Genomic DNA, 21,159 nt, shown 5'->3' with positions numbered 1-21,159 from the left:
GCCGGCTGCAGGAGATGAGAGCAACTCACAGAAGCACAGAAGACAAGGGTGGGAAGGGAGCTCAGGGGGCCACGTTGCGTCCACCCCCCTGCTCCAAGCAGGACCAGCCCCAGCAAGCTCATCCCCGCCAAGGCTTTTGTCTACCCAGGTCTTCAAAACCCCCAAGGATGGAGATGCCACCGCCTCTTTAGGTAACCCAAACTAATGCTTCACCACCCTCCTAGTGAGAGGTTTTTCCTAATATCCAACCTCAACTTCCCTTGCTGCAACTTGAGCCCATTGCTCCTTGTTCTGCCACCACCGAGGACAGCCCAGCTCCATCCTCTTCGCAGCCCCGCTGCAGGGAGTTGAAGGCTGCTATTCAATCCCCCCTCGGTCTTCTCTTCTGCAGACTAAATAAGCCTGGTTCCCTCAGCCTCTCCTTAGTCATGTCCCCCAGCCACCCCAACTATTTTTGCTACCCTCTGCCAGACTCTCTCCAATTTCCCCACGTCCTTTCTGTAGTGGGGGGCCCAAAACTGGACACAGGACTCCAGATGTGGCCTCACTGGTGCTGAATAAGAGAAGAATCGCTGCCCTTCATCTGCTGGTAACACTCCTACCAATGCAGCCCAGGATGCCCTTAGCCTTCTTAGTAACAAAGGGCACATGATTAGCAGCAGAAATCCATCCAGGACCTGGCACCTCCAGGCTGTTAGCTGAAACCTCCGGGTCTAGCTGTATCTAGTGGTTAAAAAGGGTGGAAAAATCACAAGCGCCGGTCCCTGGTTAATGGGTACATGAGCTTGCAGAGATGTAGAGGTCACTCCTGGCTCTGCACTGGGGAGACCCAGATGCAGCCTGTCTTCTGGATGTGCCCTGATGTTGTGGGGGAGGTTGAGGGGCAGGGAGGGCTGTGGGCTGATGGAGCAGAGGGTGCTGGGGTGCGCCACATGGCTGAGCTGGTGGGAAACCAGGTGCTGGGGTGTATGAGGCTGGGCATAGGGGAGACCAGCAAGGCTTGGCTTAAGGGGTATCTGACTGCTGGATGTTTGGGGGCCAGCTGCCCCTGGACCTCGGCCAGCAGCTGGACCTCCAGCCATGCCAGGATTTAACAACAGGAGGCTCAGCAGCCAGTCCTGGCATTACGGGACGTTGGGTCCAGGGTGACAGCAACCTGTCCCCAAGGCCTCGTGGCTTCCCAGGACACAGCTGGATCAGGAAGGGAGCCTCTCCCAGCCCCCGGGGTGCTAGGCCAGCACCAGAGAGTTTAGCTGAGGCCTCTTGTCCTCGCTGGGATGGCAGGGATTGTGCCCAAGGGGACATCAGGACTTGGGAGCAGTGGGACATGCCCCTCGAGGCATTGAGCCCTGGGAAGGAACAGGCCCAGGGGGACCTCAGGCTCTGGAAGGGCATGAGCTATGGGCAGGGTTACTTAGGTCTTGGGTGGGGGTAGGGGTACATCTGTGGAGGATATACCCATGACAGTAGCAGGCTTGTGGAGGGTGACCCATGGGTGGGTGGGCTATGCCTACCGGGGCTTCAGGACATGATGAGGAGACCTACTGGACCATCTGGCTCTGGGAAGGGGCGGCAAACCTACTGGGTCAGTGGGGCCTGGCAGGGGATTGCAGGACAATGGGCAAGGGAGAGCATGGCCACAGGGTAGGGGCACATGGTCTTCATGGCTCTGGGAATCTCTCCCACGTGGGGCTGGAACGTGAGGCTCTCGGTGCGTCTCATCCCGAGCCCGTTGGCTCTGAAGGCAAGAGCAGAGCAGATACCAAAAAAGGACCTCCTGCGCCCATGCAGCCCCCTGCCACTGGCCTAGCAGAGCTGGGCGCTCGTGGGAGTGGGTGCAAGGGGTGCATTCAGCCACCAAGACCTGGCAGGGAGCTGCCATCGTGTGCTGGGGCTGCGGAGGGCACACGGGACAGAGGTGCCAGGAAGCCGTAGCAGACCAGAAGAGCAGGCTGGGATTTGCGGGGGGCAGGAGGCATCCTGCCAGAGCATATGGGCCCCTGGAGAAGTGTAAGGGAGGGGAAGCCAGTGCTGTGCAGGGACGTGGGGACGCAGTGCTGCATGCACCAAGTGGGGGGAGTCTGAAGGGTCAGAGTAGGGCCTGGGGGGAAAGAGAGGGTCAGGACCCCATGCCCCCCCAGGTCAGCAGGACCTGCAGCACGGCAGAGACCTGGGGGGGGAGGGAGTCCAGGGCAAGGGCAGGATTCAGGACTCGCTGGCACCAAGGAGGACAGGCCACAGGAACTGAGGCTTCAGCCTCTTCCATGTGACCCCTCCTTGCAAGAGCTCAGGCCACTACACCAGGGACATCATTTGGGAAGCTTGTGGGGGGAAGGAGTTGTGCTGCCCCCAGGATGGGGCACATGGGTGGGGGGGGAGGGACAGCATCCAGACTGTGGGACACATCAGCGGGCACAGGGCCCGCATGGGACCTCCAGGCACTGGCTTGGGCACGTGTCTAGCGCGGCTGTCTGCAAGCCGACAGCTACAGGCGGTCACGGCAGAGCCGTTCCTGCCACGCTGGGCCCGGCTATGGGAGGCCCCCTCATCTTCCCCACCCAGCGCAGTGCAAGGCAAAGAAATATTTATCCTTTCATGGTCTTTTTTTTCCTTTTTCCTTGTTACTTTTTTTACAAAATGACTCTTCCCTTTCCCTGCAGACGGAGCCGGGCCAGATCCCACCGTCCCCAGCCCCCAAGGCTCCCACCCTTCCCCTATCAGAGCTTATGGGTCAGCTGCAACCATCATGGGACACCATATCAGGCCAGCTGCTGGACCTCTCCTAACTTCAAAGAGGTGCTTAGGTAATCCTGGACATAGCCAGGAGCTGGGGAAGGACACCCCCCCCAGCTGGAGCCTGAGGGCAGAGGGGACAGCGCCCGACATAGTGGGCTGGAACACCCCACAGGCCCGGTGCAAGGTGGGATGAGACCCACCGGAGCAGGCTATGCGCAGTAGGGCTGTGCAAAGCTTCAGATCATGATTCGGATTTGGAGATGATTCGGACGCCGAATGGATGAATCCGAATCGAATCGCTGGAAGCTTTAGGCTTTCCGAATCGCTTTGGAAAAGATTCAGAGCCGATTCAGCCACAGAGCATAATGGGACATAACACATACATGTGACACAAGTTTTGCTTTCAAGAATTTGGGGTGCAGTTTCCCCAACCCCCCTGCACCCATCTCCTTGAAACATGGCAGGCTGCACGCTCTCAGCAGAGGCTGCCACCCCTGCACGTTTCATCCAAATCAGACAAAAAACAACAAAATTATAGATATTTCATTGATTCCCCATTATACCCTATGGGCAGATCACCGAAGCAGCTCCGAAGCCGAATTGAAGCGGGAAACCGATTCGGAGCTCCGAATCGGATTGCCGGCATCCAGATCAGCCCAATCCAAAGCCGAATCGAATAGCTGCCTATTCACACAGGCCTAATGCGCAGGCCTGCTCCCCCCCTGCTGCTGACGTGCTGGCTGGCTTCTTTCAGCTCACTTCTGCTGACCTGGCGGCCCAAGGGCTTGGGGATCTCCTCCAGGTGGGCTGGAGGCTTGAGAGCGATGGGTGGGGAGAAGATGCACCCCCCTGGCCTGCTCTGAGCAGGCACCGGAGACAGCCAGCCATGCCGAAGCAAAGTCTGGTCTGGATCATACCTGAGAAGAGGGCATGATCCAGACTAGCTATGTCATAGCAACCCCCTCCCCGCCAGGGCCAGCTGCATTTGGAGGGGGTAACTGGACACATCACTCCTCCCTGTCTGTCACGTCTAGCCCAATCGTGAGTGGGGGGGGGGGAAGGGGGGTGCCACCCCTGGATGACAGCAAGGCCTGTTTTCACTTGCACAAAACCAACCCAACTTCAGAGAGAGCAGGAAGCCAGCTGGCTCGGCTGCCTGATGAGCCCAGTGGTGGGGCGGGGGGTCACCAGCACCAGGCCTTGGCTCTCTGGGGCTCTCAAGCATCTCTCTCTTGTGTGTGCCCAGTGCCAGCAGCTATGCCCCAACATCTGAGCTGCTAACACGCCCTGTGCCAGCTGCCTGGGAGCTTAAGGACCCCAGGAAGTGCCCCGACCACCTATTCTTTGGAAGGAGGCCGACCGCCCGGTGGAGCAGGACACATCAGAGGCAGAAGCCTATGTCCAGTATGGACCCTCAGGCCCCCGGTTGCTCAAAGGGCTCGCGTCCCCTGGTGAACGTCCATAGGAAGAGGAGTTTGTTTCCAGCCGGCTCAAAGACAAGGCCGCCGGGTTCACATGTGTCATCTGTATATAGTGCAAATCAGAGCCCCGGATGCCAGAGAGTAGAGCCTCTGGGTTAGTGGTTAAGATGGCTGGGTCCTGTTCTAGGCCATCAAGACACTCGAGTCCTTGCTCTTTCCCATTCACATGTGATTTGCATTGTCATCCAGCTCCTAAAGGCTTTCCGTTCAGAGTGGAGGGGCTCGGACCCCGGGTGACTGTTGCAGTGGCCGCCACGAGGGCTGAGGACAGCACCTTGCAGGTCACAAACCCTTGTAGCAAGGCCAGTGCGAAGGCACCTGTGCCCCCCCGGGCTTGGGCACTCATGGAGGGGGGAGATGGTCCTGGTAGGACCCTGGTACAATCCTGAGGGTGGACTGAGTCCAGACATCAGCCCAGCCGCCACTGGCCACCCCAAGATCCAGCTGCTTGGACAGCCCCTGGAGAACAGCAGCTCTGTGCCCGGCTGGCATAACAGTTCGGAGGGGCAGAGACCGTCTCCTGCCCGTCTGTCCCTTGGAGTCCTAGTGGGCCTGCGGGCTTGGAGAAGGGTCCTGAGTGGGGAGGGGACGGCCAGGGGGGCAGTAGGAGACTCCCCTCCAGGCGGAAGCCACAGCCAAAGGCCCAGTCCTTTTCGGGACGGTGACGCGGGGTGAGGATGACGCGGCTGACGGGACGCCGAGAGCGAGGGGCGGGCTCGGAGGGTCCAGCCTGCTTCCTGCCGTCGGAGCATCGGAGCACATCTCCGCTCATCACTGGTTCATGGGCTCCTCCTCCATGGGCTCGTCCTGTGCTCTGAGCAGGGGAGAGCAGCAAAGCCCTGGTCAGAGCTCTCTTCAGTGAGGGCTGGACCAGCCTGGCAGCCGGGGCAAGGGCAGCTGGGCACAAAACTTGCTAGCTCTGCTTCCATCAGGTCCCCACAGAGTGGCAGGGGGCAGTCAGAGGAGAGGCAACTCTCCATTGCACCCAACTCCACTGGGTTGCTATGAGTAGGCTCCCAGAGCAGCTAAGAACTGATCCGGCTCATGCTCCCTGCTCACCCTACCAGGGCGAGAGCCACTGCCACCCCCGGTGTCCTCCCTCTGCCCACCATGGTGTAGGGAGGCATAGGCCTCATGGCCTGCATTCTCGCCCTCCCAACCCTGGAGACTGTTCTCAGCCTTGCGGGACAGCCAGCCAGGCCCCCACGGCCAGATGCACCCCTGAAGACCCCTGCCTGGGCGCTGGAATAGGATGCCCAGCAAGAGGTACATGGGCGACAAGCCCCTGCGACCTATGACGCCAACTGGATGAACGCCCCACTGAGCTACCCCTTCATTTGATTTGCCCTCCAGGTCCTGGCTACTGGGTTACGTGATAGGAGGTGCAACTAGACTGTGCTCCTTAGGTGCATCAAGGTGATGTACAAGGGGACAGTTTGTAGGCACAGACATGATGTATTAGGGATGCATCCAGGATCAAGGGGTCCCTGGCATCCAGCTTTCGGGGACTGCGTCACAACTCGGTTTGGATTTCCCTCCAGCCCCCTCCAACCTCCTCTAGAGCCAACATCTGCCTGGTGCCCAGCATGGTCACCCCCAGCCTGCCTGTGTCCTCATTTCGCTTGCAGAAACCCAGGGAGACGTGCCGAGGGCAGCAGGACGGGTGTCATTACCTCTTCTCTGCCATCACGGCCACCGACAGCGAGGCCAAGGCTGTCACCGTCTCCACCTCCTCCGCCTCGTGGTGCTGCGCTTCCAGGAAGGAGCAGCCGACCTTGGAAGCAAAGCGCTGCACGGTGCTCCAGTATTTACCTGCAGGGTGACATGGGGGGGCAGGGTTGGCCTGGGGCTCGTCACCCGCAAACAGGCACCAGGAAGGAGTGAGGGTATCATAGTGGGAGGGGCAGGGGGGTTCAGGGCTGCAATCAGAAGGCCCAGCCTTGGCCAGAGCAGTGCCAGGGGCCCGGGGGGAAGGAAGCAGCCAGTTAAGCTTCCTCTGGGAGGAAAGGAGGCACTGACATACCCTCTGGCACGGACACCCAGCAGACAGGGATGCCCCCATCCAGGGCCTAGCTTATGGCTGATGCCTGGAAGCCCACCCCGCCAGCTCTCCAGGTTGCATGACAGCAAGCCAGCCCCAAGTCACAGCATCAACTGGGGTCTAGGATCAGCCAGAGGAAGGAGCAAGAGGCCCTGCTGCAGCCACCGCTGGTAATTTGCCCCCTTCCCTAAGATCCCGCCTCACTGGCCAGGGACACTTACTCTGGACCTGGATCACCGTTTCCAAGGAGCGCACGGCGTTGGGGTTGGGCTTCTGCCTCAAGCTCTCCTCGGGGAGGGGATCCGGCTGCGGGAGCAAGCACCATCAGGGCCGTCACAGCCACGAACAGGACCCAGCAGATACGTACAACCTGGGCGCATTGCCACGGTGGCTGCAGTATCACTCCCCGCTCCTCACCTCGTTGCCCAGCAGGGCTGAGACGCAGGCCTCTGAGGCGTCGCAGATGGCTGTGAGGTCATGGCCACCTTCCAAGGCGAGGACAACGGCTCCTCCTGCCAGACTCATCAGCTGCTTGGTCATGTAGCCGAAGCCTGGGGGGGTGGGGGGGAAGTCAAAGGGCAGCCCATCAGCCCCCAGTGCGGCTCTGGGCCTATCTGGGGGCTGACCAAACACCAGGAGCAGGTCGGGGGCCAGTTTTGGGCGTCAAACACCACCCAGCCCTCGGAGCAGGGCTCTGGACTTGGTGTGAGGATGCAGGAGCCTGGCTGAGGCTACAATCGTGGTCAGCATCCCATCCACAGCTCCGAAACTCACCCCCACCCTCAGCTTTCCCAGGCCCTCTGCTCCCACAGCCAGCCCCAGAGTCACAACCCAGTCCCATACTCAGGGTAGCACCCGCCCGGCTCACAGGTGCTAGGCAGCTTGCTGCGAGCCAGCCTAGGTGTTCCCTCTACCTGTCGAAAACTTACACTTGGCAGAGACTTTGTAGCCTCCCAGGGGTGGCGGGTGGCCATCAGCTGCATCGAACCCCGCAGACACCAGCACCACGTCCGGGGAGAACTCATGGGCAATTGGTATCACGACTGTCCTGCAAAGGTTGCGGGAAGACAAAGTGCACCAGGTGAGGTCCATGTGCGGCAGGGAGCTCTCTTCCAGCTCTGACACTGCCTCAGTGGTCCTTTCTGGGCAGCTGAAGCACGTCAGCTCATAGTGGGGGGGCGGGCAAGCATCAGCCAGCACCCCCCCCAACACAGCCCATGGTAGGGAGGGTGGTGGGGTCTTCCCACGCCTGCGACTGCTCCAGCAGGTGAGAGCACCATGGACTTGTGTGTACTCTGAGAAACATTTGGTTGCAATGACAAGGTGACTTTGTTTCCCCTCAAAAAGAACCAGGAAAAAAATCACAGTCGGGGTCAACCTACAATCAGGACAACACGGTGCAAAGGTATGGAGCAGGCGACACTGCAGCAACCAGCCAGCTGTGGGAGGTTACCCCCCACCCCGAGCCATCGACCAGGAAACAGCCCCTGTGGCTGGCAAGAAACTAGAGGGCTGAATCGGAGTCACAAATGTGGGCATTTCATGAAAGGAAAGAGGGTTTTGAATGTGCTTGGCGTTTCTACAGTGGCTTGTGGGTTTGCTAGCTGGGAAAGACTCAGGACCCTGGAAACATCTTTGCACACAGCTAGACATTGGCATTTAAAATACTGAAAAGATAACGAAAGGTTTTGTTTGTCCCAGACTATCTAAGAGGACTCTTATACATATATATTTTTATTCAGCTATTTTTAGTGCATTTAACCTTCTGGGCCCTTTCTTTGGTTATTGGATTCTCTTGCGGGTCAATGATTTCACTGGTAGATACCGACCTGAACTGGGGAAAGGGTTTGTTTCCCTAAAACCCCACCTGAAAACATGGTGTCATCTCATAAGCAAGGCTGACTTACAGTCAGGACAAGACAGTAAGGACTGAGCCTCGCTTGTCAACACTAGTTCACTGCCGGTCGTTTGAGCTGGTGGGATGCAGATGGCGTGAGAGCTGGAATGAAGGTTTGCAGGGAGGTTGGGGGGAGAACGGGAGTTGCTTCCAGAAAGGCAGTGCAGATGGAAGTAAAGAGAAGATAAATGGACAGGGAAGGGGTGGGAGAGAAGGAGGAGCTGGGATAGCTGGAGTTACTTGCCAATGATGGGTGCTTCTGGGGTAATGAGGGCTGGAAGGGTACAGAGCTGTCCAAAGCGTGGAGAGACTCTCTGGGTAGGGGCACTGGATATACATCCCAAAGCACCACAGCTCAAAGCCTGCCCCTCACTGGCAGATTTAGATGGGTATAAGAAACACTGCATGGAGAGTACAGATAGACAGACACTGCCAGCAGACAGATAGGCTTGGCTGAAGTCCCTTACCAAGTCCACCCCCATCCTGGCATCCTCCCAGTCTGTACATAGACTAGGAGAAAGGTACTCTCCAGCACCCCCCAACTTCACAGGAGCCAGTGAGGCCTGTTGGGTCTCGGCACATGGGTTTGTTGGTTTGAAGAGCAAGCTACCCGCCCCACTTGGACAGGCAGCCACTGCTGGCAGTGACACCAGTGGAGCCAGATGTGCCTTAGGGTCCGGGAACCCTGTCCTACCTGGCCTTGGGGAGGCCTGAACAAACCAGCACAGGACCTGGGAAAGCCCATGGCCTCTCTGCTGCTGCACGAGAAGCCTTGGCTGCAGATCTGTCCACCTTTCCCAGTACCCCCAGTTTCCCAGAAGCCAAAAAGGGGGTGCAAGGGAAAGGGAAGAGGCTAGAGCTCCTTGGGGTAGGAAAGAGCAGTGCAGCCCAGGGAGAGAAGTGCCTGTGGCTTGGGTGGTCTCCAGCCCCAAAGGCTCCTGCAAGCTCACAGCAGCAGGAGAAAGGTCTCTGGAAGGATGAGACACAGCCAGGCAGAGAGGTGGGGCTGATGCCGGGATGCCTGCCCCACCCCAGGGGCCTACCTGAAAGCTGCCAAGTACTCCGGGTCTCCCATGGGGGGGTCGAGGCCACCGGTCCAGGCCACATTGACATTAAAGCCCTCGCCAAGGCCAGAGCCAACCTGCAAGAGAGCAAGGAACAGTGCTGGCAGCTCAGACATGGCTTTCATGGCCCAGGTTTCTAACACAGGGGAAGCTCCTAAACTAGCCAGGGAATCCCACAGCTGGCAGCCCGGAGGAGTCCGACTTTCTCTAGACCTTGTGATCTCCCTTCTCGCTGCAACTTCCTAAGTCCCATCTCCTGCTCCTCATCCCCCTCTTCAGCAGACCCCATCCCAGCTCTGCCAGGCTTTGCCTGACCTCTGGTCACTATTGGGCTTGCCTGGCTTAGCCACGCTATTCAGGCAGAAGGCAGGGGAGATTTGCACTTTATAGATTAATCGCAGCAGATCTTTGGGTCAGCCTGTAAGGTGCACACCTACACTGCCTTCTGCCTGGTTCAGGGAGCCGTAGCGTTTCAGGCTAAGGGGACCTGATCTGACATTCACCCTGACATGGCCCAGGCCAGGGGGTCCCCCAGGACCCTACAAAACCGGAGCAGGTCTCCCAGGGAAGTGGCACCCAGCTCCACTGAGACTCCCCCACACAGAGGCTCTTTCCCACCCCCCTGCCCTTCCTCAGAGCCACTGGGTTGGGGGCTGCAGCCCAGGCTGAGGATGGCAATAGGGCTGTGCCAATGCTCCTTCTGGGGCCAAACCCAGAGGTTCCCGGCTAGAGGGTCTTGCTCCTCCACTCAGCATCAGATCAATGCCAGATTTGGGGTCAGAAGGGAATTTTACCCTACGGTCAGATTGGCATGGACTCAGTAGGGGGCTGCCCTTCTCTGTAGCAGGGACACAGCCTCTGCCTGGGATATCTTGACTGTGTATTAACAGTCTTTGACATCAGCAGGATGTTGGTGGCTAAGGCCCCCCTGCTTTCCCTGTGGTAGGTTCAGGTGTGATGTCTGGTGCTGTCAGCACTGAAGAAAGAGTTTAGATGATAGATGTGTCTGGATGGTTTGGACAGGGATGATCCTGGCTCAGGCAGGGGCTGGACTAGAGGTGAGCTCTGGAGGTCCCACCCAGTCCCACTGCTCTAGGATTCGATGGTAGGCAGGGAGCAGCTTTTCTCTGACTGCTTTGGCGTCTCCTGTGAGATGTTTCTCATCCTAATCCACATCTGGGCTCTTCGCTCCAGAGCATGGCACGGCCCCAGGTCTCTGCCATCACCCCAGGGCATCCCAGGCAGCCTGTTTCCAGCCCTGCACTGCCTTGAGGGATGCCACCCATCCTGGCAGGCACAGAGGCTGGGTGTTGGGGACGCTCACCTCATCAGCCGCCCCACTGCCGGGGAAGAAGTTGCCGTCGTCGTGGCGGTGTATGGAGATGTAGAGGATGTCGGGATCCCGGTAGAACACCTGCTGGGTCCCATTGCCGTGGTGAACATCCTGGAAAGAGAGAGATGGGGGTGTTTCAGGAGAGCTCCGTGCTTCTGGCCTTGGGGAGAGCCCAGCCGCCTAAAAGTTGGGGAGTTCAGGGCATGGGATGTGTGGTGTTGGTCTACATCCCTGCAGCCTGCTCCCTTTTCCCCCCAGGCCTGCCTTGAACCCCTATTGCAAAGCCATCGGAGTTGGGACAGAGTGTGCAAATAGTGCATGCCTCTCCACTCTACAGCCTGGTGGACCCAAGTAGGACACTGCTGCAGGGAAGATCGCAGCCCTGCAATGGTGCATCCTGGTAACCATGGAGGCAGAGATGGTAGGGACCCGCACGGGGCACGGCTCCGGTCCCAGGAGAGGGCCAAGCTGAGGGGGCTGGAAGGAGCGGGGGCAATTACCCAGTCCACGATGAGGATCTTGCTGAGTTTCCCCTTCTGCTGAAGCTGTCTGGCCGCGATGGCCACTGAGTTGAAGAAGCAGAAGCCCCTGGAGAGCGACAAGAGCAGAAGTCAGCCCATGCACGGGCCCTGTCTGCAGACACCCCTGCCCTCCCCCTGGCTGAGGGTCTCCCTCCCCCCTTCTCTGCTGCACAGGGCTCAAACCTTCCCTCTGCACAGATGGCCCCAGCCCAGGAAGGGGCCGGAGCTGGTGGCTTGAGCTCACGGAGCCTCTCGGCTGTACCACCAGCTGCCAGGACTCCTAGGATTGTGCCCAGCAGCTCAGATCTTGGCCCAGGGCAAGGCTTTGGGTAGTGACCCAGGGAACAGCGTGGGAAGGGAGCAGGGAGCAATTTGGAGGCCTTACATGGCTGTGGAGGGGTCCGCATGGTGTCCAGGGGGTCTCACCACGGCAAAACCATTCTGGGGCAAGAGAAACATAAAGTGAGCATGACTGCTCTGGTCCTGGGCTCCTCCCCATCTGCCTCCCCAGTGCCAACCAGTCCTGCCTGAGAAGGGAGAGAGGCGCACCTGACCTGCCCAAGTAGACTGTACCCCACCTCTCCACAACCCCTCACCCCAGTGCAACCCTATTCACCCAACATTTCAGCAGGGGAACAAGACCCCTGTGGTGCAAGAGCTCTCCCCAGACAGGTTCTGGGAGGTCAGAAGTGACAGCGCATCTCCGGTTCCTCTGGGACAGAGGGGGTCCCAGGCTGGCACCCTGAAGGGAACACGCTGCCCTTCTGTCCCTGGGGATTTGGGGTAAAACCTGCCTCCAGCCTCCGTGGTGACACCCAGTCAGCGCCAGGCACCTTCTGCAGCTGTGTGGTGGTGAAGATGACTCCACGGTCTCCTTCAGGGCTACCACTGCAGCCAGCTGCTGAGACCCATGGTCTCCTTGATCCTCCCTGAACCACCCTCAGCTGCCTGGGGAATGACCTGGGACCCTCACCCCAAACAGCCTTGGTAAGGCCCATCCACTTCCAGACCCCTTCCTACCTTCAGCTCCCTCATGGCCACCTTAAAGGCTAGCTCCGTGACACTGCCCGCGGCCCAGCGGGCAGCATTGGATGAATGTAGCTCGTTCCAGATTGTGTCACTGTCCACCTGGAGGCAAGGGCAAGAGTGAGAGCGCCACTGGGGCTGGGATATAACCTAGCGTCCTCTCTCCCGAGGCATATGGCAGCTCCAAGCTGGTTATCCAGTTCAGTGGCTCTCTACATTTTATAGGCTTCAGGCACCCCCAGAGAGATGGGGGAGAGCTCTCAGGAAATGCCAGCTCTTGGATTTTGCTTTCTTTTGTGCTAAGAGAAAAATTATAGAGCAGTTTATCTGCTGCAATGAACTCAGAAAGACCACACCGCTGGATTTCAACTAAAAATCTCTGGGTTTATCTGGAGAATCACATTTGCAAACCCAGGAGGTGCCTTGAGGTCTGATCTGGCTGTAGGTGAGAAAACACCCGCACACTGGGCCAAAGCATAAAACAGTGTCAAGGACAGGGGGGAGAAGATGTGCAGAAAGAGAAGGAAGTGTGGTCAAGAAAAGTCTGCTAGCCCGGGCGTATTTATGTATACAAGGCTTTAACAAAATACCCAGTAGGGAAAACTCAATTATGCAAATCGCCTGGCAAGAGCAGTAGTAGCTGCCATCATAATAATCATAAAAAATTCAGGTTGGAAGAGACCTCAGGAGGTCACATTGAGTCCAACCCCCTGTTCAAAGCAGGGCCAGCCCCAACTACATCATCCCAGCCAAGGCTTTGTCTACCCGGGTCTTAAAAACCTTCAAGAATAGAGATGCTACCACCTCCCTGGGGAGCCTGTTCCAGTGCTTTACTACCTTCCTCATGACAAAGTTTTTCCTAATATCCAACCTAAACATCCCTTGCTGCAACTGCAACCCATCACTCTTTGTTCTGTCACCTGCCCCCACTGAGAACAGTCCAGCTCCGTCCTCTTTCAACTCTCCTGCAAGGACTTGAAGGCTGGTATTCAACCCCGCCTTGGTCTTTTCAGCAGACTAAATCAGCCCAGTTCCCTCAGCCTCTCTTCACAAGTCACGTGCCCCAGCCCCAAAACCAATTTCCATTGCCCTCCGTTCTGGAGTGGGGGGCCTAAAACTGGACGCAGGCCTCCAGAAGTGGCATCTCTAGTGCTCCAACAGAGGGGAAGAATCACTTCTCTCGATCTGCTGGCACTGCTCCTACCAGTGCAGCCCAGGACGCCGTTAGCCTTCTTGGCAACAAGGGCACGCTGTTGGCTCATATCCAGCTCCTTGTCCCCTCTAACCCCCAGGTCCTGTTCTGCAGAGCTCCTGTCCAGCCAGTTGGCCCCCAGCCTGTCCCGGTACATGGGGACTGCATCTCTAATGAATATAAGCAAGTGACAAAAGGCATAAAAGTCCAGGAAGAAAGGGTCATTGGATTATTTGGCCTGCAAGACCCTGAACTGTCTGATCTACAGGAAAGGGAGCAAGACTTGTTTGCAAGGTACCTAGTGCCTTCCTTAGGCCCCTGTTACACATTACGTCTATCGCACAATTCACCAGTGAATGATGCAATAAATGTATGCCAGCCACACATGCAAAGTCATTATCACACAATTCACCGGTGAATCGCCTAATAAATTTAGACGGGCAAAGTCGTCATCTCACAATCAAAATGGCTCTCCAGCCACAAAAAGAGCCAACCTGCTCCAATGCAAGTGCTTGTACATGTGGAACAACTCTAGAGCTGGTTTTCTATCCAGCTTTCATTTGTGTGAGAGCGTACGTTAGCTGCTAAACAAGCCTACGCTAGCCGAGTGGAAACTCTTTAGAGCGTTTTCTCTCCTGACAACCTGCTGGTTCCCCAATCCAAGATTTTGCGGTGCTGGGGAGACCCTCTCTCTGCAGAGGCCTAATGTACAGAGGAGAGGCCAGGCGGCTGGGAGCAACCAGCCAAGTCAAGGGCACATGGAAGGGACATCCCATGAGAGCTGGGCAGGTCCCTCTGCTCCCAGTCAGCCCTGTGCTGCTACCCAAGTTGCTGGCCCTTCCACCGCTGCATAGCACATCTGGACCCTGGGGGGGTTTGAGCAGGGGCTCTTTGAACACAGCCCTCCCTGCACCTGGGGCTGGAAAAAGCACCCAAGAAAATGCATTTTACCTTCTCGCTTTTATGTTACTGTTTAACCCAACATCTTGGTTTGATCAGCTTCATGTCCCGGGCTGAGCAAGGCCAGAAACCTCCACGTCTCTTCTGATCAAGTCCATGTGTGTGGCTCAAAGCACCCCCCTGCCCATGGACAGGGGCAGCTTCGCTCCCCGGCTCTGCCCTCCAGGGGTGAGGGAAGTGGGGTGGGAAAGACCGGAGGCGAATGGGATGGAGGAGAGTTGGCGCCCGGCAGCGAGGGCAAGGGGAGGAGAAGAGCCAGAGCAGGCAGTAGGAAGGCGTGGAGAAGTGAGCCCCTTCCTGAAAGAGAAAGAGAGAGCAAGAGAGAGAAAGAGAGAGAAAGCAGGGAGAGAGACAGAGGAGCAGGGAGAGGAGAATGCAGTGAACGGAGAGAAACCAGCTGCAAGTAGAAGTGCCAGGCATGGGTGCGGGCAAGGGGCACCCTGCTTTTCCCACCAACTCCACGCCCACCTGGTTGGCACAGTGGTCTAAGGTCGTTACCTGCAGCCCAGGCTCTACTTCCAAGGGCTGTGCATGTCCCCGGGGTCTGTGGAGCGGGCAGTGGGGACAGGCCATGCTTCGGGGGGCGGGGAATGCTGAGGATGTTCCCAGTGTTTAGGGCACTCTGGAGGGGTGGGCAGCCCTGCCTGAGGTGCTGTGAGCAGAGGACAGTCTCCCCAGACCTCCAGGGGTGACCATGAACTCTCCCACCCCTGCCGCAGTGGCCTGGGTGCCTGACTGGGACCAGGCGCTGGCTCGCTCAGTGACCACTCACCAGCAGGCCAAGGACTGAGGGAGCTCCCCATGGCTCCAACCCCCTCCTCTTCTGGGGAGAAGGGGCTTCCTCTCCACCATGCCCAGCCCACAAGGCTCCCCACTGCTGAACAAGCACTTACCCCTACCCCGCCACAGGGCAGCATGACGAACATCCTCTGAGACAGGATCCCTGCAGGGGAGAGTGGGCGTCAGACCCCAGGGGGGCAGCAGGGGATGATGGGGGGGGGGGAACAACAGAGATGTGGGGAGGCTGGGGGCTGAGCTAACCCCATGGCCTTCCTAAAACAGAAAAACATGCGAGAGGCCAAGACTGCCCTAGTTGCTGCTGTGTGCAGTGACTCGGAAACCTAAGGGTGGGGAGCTAGACAGCTACATCAATTCTCTCTCTGCTTGAGCCAGGCCCATCAAATGCTGTCACAAGGAGAACCAGCCCCGCCGTGCTCTGGCAGCTCGGAGCTGCTGCCCTCAGTCCCTCTAGCCAGGACCAAGCTGGCTTCCAGCCCTCAAGAAGCCTGGCTCCCTCATGGCTAGGCACAAACAGGGCACGGTCTGATCGGGCCCTGTGCGTCAGCACTGCCTGGGGCACATCGTGGGCTGGGTTTGGTGAGGAGAAGCAGAGAGAACAGGTAGAAACTGCCCAGCCCCTGGGGCAGAGACCTGGGGAGATGGCTCTCAGCCCCTCACCCTGGTGCTAGGCAGGGAGCAGGAGGGTGGCAGCCCAGGTCCTACCTGCCAGCTTGCCGTTGTCCAGTTTCAGGCGGTTGAGGGGGTTGGTGCCGTAGAGGAAGACATGGCGCTCGTTGTGCACCGACTGCAGCTCCTCAAGCGTCGCCTTGCGGCCCCGCAAGCACTACCAACAAGGTGGGCATGTGACTTGGCAGCTACAGAGCTGCGGGCGCTGCTGGGCACCTCCAAGGACTGCCGCAGCCACCCACATCCTCCCCAGCCACAAGGCCCCACTGGCTTGAGGCTGAATGGGTGCCCCTTTTGTGGGAGCACAGGCCTCACCCACTGAGGCTAAGCTGGCACGGGTGTGATTCAGGCCTTGTCTGTGCCTGGGGGCCTGGGGAAGGAGGCAGAGCTGCCTGCTCCAAAATGAGCATCATGGAGGGGTCTGGCCCCTGCTCAAGGCCCCCAGTCTCTGCTGCCTTGGATGTTTGAGGCAGAGGGGAAAGCAGGGCTGGAGCTCCCAGGAGAGGGCACCCAGCAGAGCAGCCCAGTGCATCATAACTCGCGCTTCAACCTCTGCCTGGGGTGAGATCTGCTCCCCCCAGGGACACACAGGGACTCCAGCCCCACCATGCTGCCCAGCTCTAACCCCCGCACCCCCAACACACCTCGCACTGGCTGCGCAGTCCCCTCTCCTGCAGGCGGGACCAGATGCTCTGGATTCGCCCCGCATGCTCCGGGTGGTTGCTGTTGTCGCCGCAGGAGCACTGGTGCTTGAGCATCACCGAGTCATACACGAGCCCTGCGGCAGACAGCGGAGTGAGACGGCAGGGTCCCGGGGGTTCCCCCTGCCCACCAGTGCCCCAGATCTCAGCCAGGCACTCAGGACGAGGTGCAGGGCACAGTTTGACTTAGATTCATAGAGTTGGAAGGGACCTCAGTGGGCTATCTAGTCCGAACCCCTAATCCTGGCAGGCAAGAAAAAGGAGTCACCGGCCCTGGGGTTGGTGGCTTCACACAGGACAGCTGGTGGCTGGGATGTGCCCAAGGGACAGCCCCCCGGGACTGCCTCTGGAGAGGTGATGAGGCACTGGCCACCTCCAAAGAGGCCAATCCAGCTCCCTGCAGCCAGGAGTGCAGTTTGGGCTGGGTAAATGGGGCAGAGATGAGCAGGGCCTGGCTGCTTCCTAGTGTGCAACTGGGATGGTGGGGCTTAAGGGAATGAGATCTGGACTTCTGGGTTCTCCGCTCTGAACCTCTTTGCCTGCAGGCCCCCCTGGAGACCTGGGTGCCAGCAACCAGGGGGCATTACCTGTTGTGAAGTGCGGCTTGGCTGGCGGCTCCTGCACTGGCAGAGCCAGTGCCTTGGCGGGCGTCTCCTGGGTGGACAGGGAGATGGTGGCCGTGGCAGGAGAAGACTGAGCCCTGGACAGGGGCCGGTGCCCTCCATGGATGCTCGGTACCACCAGAGTGTCGGCTGGGAGCTGGCGTTTGAGGAGTTGCTGCTGCATGCGCTGGTAGGGCTCCCAGATGTAGGGCTGCTGGAGAGGGTGGAAGTGAGCATGACGTGGGGTGTGACCCATGTCCCCAAACAAGCAGGCATGCAGAGCACCCTCTGGGCACTGCTACCCCCGAGAACAGGAGGCTAAGGGATGGCTTGCTCTGGTCTTGGCCATGTCACGTGCTGTCTGCTACCCACTGGTGGCTCGTCCCACCATTAAAGGCCCTTAGCACCCATCCCTGCGAGGTCCCAGGGCCCTGTAGATCCCCCACTGCAGTTTTCTGATCATCCATGGTCCTAACAGACCAGCACAGACCCCTGGGGCAACCCATAGCGTGGTGGTGCTCTGCCTTGGAGAGGGGAATGAGTTCCCAGTGCCACGGTGCCTCGCGCGCAGCAGCTGCTCACAGCACAACTGTTGCTGAGCACCAGGTCACGGAGCCAGGCCCCTGGAAGGCAGGGGACACCGTAGCCCCATTTCTGCTGGTTTGGAGACCACACAGTCCCTACCCCCTTGGGCTGCAGCACCAGGCACCCCAGCTCTGTTCCCAGCACCCTTGATTCCCTTCAGCCCCAAGGCACCTGCTGCAGAACCAGCTCCTCCTGAGGCTGCATAGGCTTCTGGGTCCTCTCGGGCTCCTTCACGCTGGCCCCCGGCCGGGCTGACTCCAGCCGCCCCCTGGCCTGGTCGCTGCGCCCGCCCCCTCCTTCTGGGTACCCCACCTCTGCCTCCATGTCCTCAGAGGAGGGGATCTGCCGTAAACGGGGCTTCTCGCTGGACTTGGTCATGCGCTGCAGGGGACAGGCCAGGGCTGAGAGGGGCTGGGGGGCTCAGGGCTGGGGCTTGAGGAGGGCTCAGGGGGCTCTGTGAGTGGGTAGGGTCCTCAAATGATGGGGGGGGCCAGGGAAGGGGCAATGGAGGAGCTGCTCTAGTTGGGGCTGGTCCTGCTTTGAGCAGGGGGTTGGACTAGATGTGACCTCCAAGGTACCTTCCAACCCTGTTCTCTGATGCTATGATTCTTCCGGATCCTTTTGGAGGTGGAGGGTCTAGAGCAGGGCACAGGATTCAAGATACAGATGCTCCGTGGCTTTATAAAGGGGCATCATGATACTTTTCAGTTGTGTTCACAATTCCTTTAATGATCAGGGCAGGGAGCATCACACATGGGGTGTGGACACTACGCAGCTAGCTGGATGTCAGCAGTGGTGGCATGTGCTCGCTATCAGGAGTCTAAGGGAGTGGCATGGCCAATGGCTCATCACTGCCATACAGCATCTAGCCTGGTAATCGGGCCTCACTGCCTCCAGTGCCCGGAGGGTCCCTGGGGGTCACGTCTCTCCTTGCCCGCCCAGCTCTTACCTTGCCCAAGGCCGTCTGCTGCTTGAGCCGCTCCAGGAACTGGGCATGGTGCTGCTGGTACGCCAGCTGTTGCTGGATGGCCTTGGGGTTCTGGGGCAAGGGCTCGGAGCGGGTCCGCCCCAGGGGCTTGTGGTGCCCGGACAGCGGAAGGCGCTCGGCAGAGATCAGCGAGGGGGCGAAGGAGAAGGGCACTGGCCCCAGGCCCGGCACTACGGTGAGAGACACGGGGGTCAGTCACCAGCAGCTGCACCCAGGGCTGCTGTTCTACTGACCCCACCATCTCCAGCTTGCTGCTAGACACATCTGGCTCTCAAGATCTCCCTCGAGCAAGGGCTCTCGAGCTAGGGCAGGGTGAAGCGCAGTTCTCAAGGGGATGGGTGGATGGGGGAGCCCCATGGTGCCCCAGAGAAGCAGAGGGGTCTTGTGGTCCCAACAGGAAGGAGTCAGGACATGGGGGCATGACAGGATGATGGGGGAGGCGGGGAGCAACGGAGATGGGAGGAGGCTGGGAACTGAGCTAACCCCACGGCCTTCATAAAACAGGAAGGCACGCAAGAAGCTCCTTCTGTTTCTCAGAGCCAGTGGGAGCCCAGCGTCAGTCACAGCCACCTCGAGGATGCTCTAGTTCACCCTGCAGTCAGGCAGGCTGCCAGCTAGCCAGAACATGGCTCTCCAGTGGTGTATTATGCCCCACCCCAGCCCACTGACAGGGTAACTGAGGGTGAAGTTACACATTACACTTAGACCACATTAAGGGCACTTCAAATACCAGCATCCACGTACTAAAGCTTGTTAACCCCTGTGAAGTCCCCTCTGAGCATCTCAAAGTGACGTCATTTGAGGGGAGGGTTAACTCTGGGCCATGCTACCTTGCTCAAGTTAGGGCAACTTCAGTCTGATCCATGGAGATGAAATGACCAAACTGCAGTCCTCCAACATCCCGGGATGCAATGCTCCCCCCTCCACCCCCACCCCAGCACACCCTCACTTTAACAGCGCTTAACGTGCCATGGATTGAGGACGGTTTAAGTGGAACTTCACCCTTGTGAGACTCAAGCCTGAGTGACAGAGCCTCCCCAGCCAGCTCTCAGCTGCACCCAGAGCCAGGCTGTGCAAAGCCTGGCACCCACCCCGCCTCCAAGCAGGGCTCAAGCCATCCTCCCTGCAGCTGGGGGATGGGGCGATGGCTACGTACCCGCCACCAGTGGAGTGTGGGTGACTGAGGGCTCGAGGATAATGACACGTGGGGACAGGGTCCCCCCAGGCTCGTGCTGCTCCAAGCTGGCGGGGATGAACATGGGCGGGTGCGTGCCAGCGAGGACAGGCCCATTCAGCACCGGCACCCGTCCATGGGTCAGGCTGGAGAGCATGTGGCGGTCTGCCTCTCCCTGTGGAGACAACGGTGGGGTCAGCGGCTTGGGGGAGGGAGGGAGCAAAGCAGCTGGCTGAAGCCAAGGGACTCCAGGGAGGGGATATCCCTACCCTGCTGGCACCCAGGACCCTGTGCCCTGGCTACCTACCCTGGCACTGGTGGTAGCGGGCAGTCCCAGTGTGATGGTTGGTAGCGTGGCTGTGCTCTGCTGGGCAAACTGGGCCAGTGAGCTCTCCTGCATCATCAGGCGCTGGGCCAGTGGTGTCTGCAGCAAATGCAATGTATTAGTCTCCAGCTCTGGCCACCCAGATGTGGGGAAAGCAACAGGAGGTGGCAGCCAGGGCTCCAGAGGCTGGGCCTGCAGACAGAGGGGCAGCAGGGACACTGTGGCATGGGGTTCACCCCCAGTCAAGGCATCTGGGCATCCTGGGTGATGGTGAGACAGCCCCACCAGCTAGGAGGCTGCAGTGGGGTAGAACATGCTCTCTAACAGGGTAGGAGGAAGGGTCCAGAAGGGGCCAGGCATCAAGGGGGTGGGTACAGCCACCAGCCACAGGACAGCAGGGACACAGGGCACATGAGCAGCTCTGCGCATTCAAGGAGCTGGGATTTCTGCACATGGATCCCCCACCTGCCCCATGCCAGGGATCTGGTCCAGACTCAGGGCGGCAGCCCTGGGGGTGCAGGGGAGGCCTGAGGCTGAGTGTAGTAGGACCAGCCAGGTCCTTACCTCATGCACCAAGCCAGGCCCCGCGGGCAGGGCCCCATGCTCCGCCGGGAGGCTGTCGTTGGGGGAGCTGCAGCCGGACACCGGGGTGCTGCTGCTGCTGGGGGACGAGTCTGCAGAGGAAGGGGCAGTAGTCAGGAGTGCCCAGGCTCCCACCCTCCATCTCAGGGCTCCCCCAGCCCGCCTGCCCCTGCCAGTCCCTGGCCCCCCACCCTCTCTTGCACGCAGCCATCTCCCCACAGCTCCTGCTGCAGGGCCGTGGGTCCGCGTCCTGGGTGCCAAGCACGGCCGAAAGCTCGCACTGCTATCTCCAGTTCCCCCAGCAGCCCCGGGAGAGCAGTTCCAGGCCAGCCTGGGCTCTGCTCTGGCTGCCAGTTGTGCCAAGAGAGCCCAGACTCCACCAAGACAAGGACCCCCCAAGACAAGGACCCCCCATGGGCAGGGATGGGGGGGGAGACCAGAAGCTCCAGGCCTGTTAACTCTTCTAGTCCCTGATGAATCAGGA

The 21,159-nt window shown here is 59.2% G+C and overlaps 1 protein-coding gene across 7 annotated transcripts in view; it reads right to left on the bottom strand.

Annotated features, from left to right (window-relative positions):
* Positions 1 to 53: 53 nt before the first annotated feature.
* HDAC7 (histone deacetylase 7) overlaps positions 54 to 21,159 on the bottom strand; it is a 139,435-nt gene continuing 118,329 nt past the window's right edge. For 4 of the 7 annotated variants that reach the window (XM_090056303.1, XM_090056301.1, XM_090056302.1 and 1 more), the window contains exons 7-25: positions 20,658 to 20,767; positions 20,076 to 20,192; positions 19,751 to 19,943; positions 18,556 to 18,764; positions 17,778 to 17,987; positions 17,007 to 17,235; positions 16,363 to 16,496; positions 15,755 to 15,875; positions 15,145 to 15,194; positions 12,094 to 12,201; positions 11,459 to 11,514; positions 11,053 to 11,140; positions 10,544 to 10,663; positions 9,199 to 9,296; positions 7,188 to 7,306; positions 6,676 to 6,809; positions 6,480 to 6,564; positions 5,891 to 6,029; positions 54 to 5,031 (exon numbers count right to left, since the gene is read on the bottom strand). In XM_090056303.1, coding sequence (XP_089912429.1) covers positions 4,989 to 5,031; positions 5,891 to 6,029; positions 6,480 to 6,564; positions 6,676 to 6,809; positions 7,188 to 7,306; positions 9,199 to 9,296; positions 10,544 to 10,663; positions 11,053 to 11,140; positions 11,459 to 11,514; positions 12,094 to 12,201; positions 15,145 to 15,194; positions 15,755 to 15,875; positions 16,363 to 16,496; positions 17,007 to 17,235; positions 17,778 to 17,987; positions 18,556 to 18,764; positions 19,751 to 19,943; positions 20,076 to 20,192; positions 20,658 to 20,767 — 2,363 coding nt within the window. In that variant the 3' untranslated portion in view covers positions 54 to 4,988. The remainder of the gene's footprint in view (positions 5,032 to 5,890; positions 6,030 to 6,479; positions 6,565 to 6,675; positions 6,810 to 7,187; positions 7,307 to 9,198; positions 9,297 to 10,543; positions 10,664 to 11,052; positions 11,141 to 11,458; positions 11,515 to 12,093; positions 12,202 to 15,144; positions 15,195 to 15,754; positions 15,876 to 16,362; positions 16,497 to 17,006; positions 17,236 to 17,777; positions 17,988 to 18,555; positions 18,765 to 19,750; positions 19,944 to 20,075; positions 20,193 to 20,657; positions 20,768 to 21,159) is intronic. The other 3 variants (XM_090056300.1, XM_090056305.1, XM_090056306.1) reach the window with 3 other exon arrangements.

Source organism: Crocodylus siamensis, chromosome 6 (genome assembly GCF_052110815.1).
Source record: "Crocodylus siamensis isolate JL-2025a chromosome 6, ASM5211081v1, whole genome shotgun sequence".
In the NCBI taxonomy this organism is placed as follows: Eukaryota; Metazoa; Chordata; order Crocodylia; family Crocodylidae; genus Crocodylus; species Crocodylus siamensis.
The sequence above is the reverse complement of the archived record's forward strand: the minus strand, read 5'-3'. Positions and strand labels throughout refer to the sequence as shown.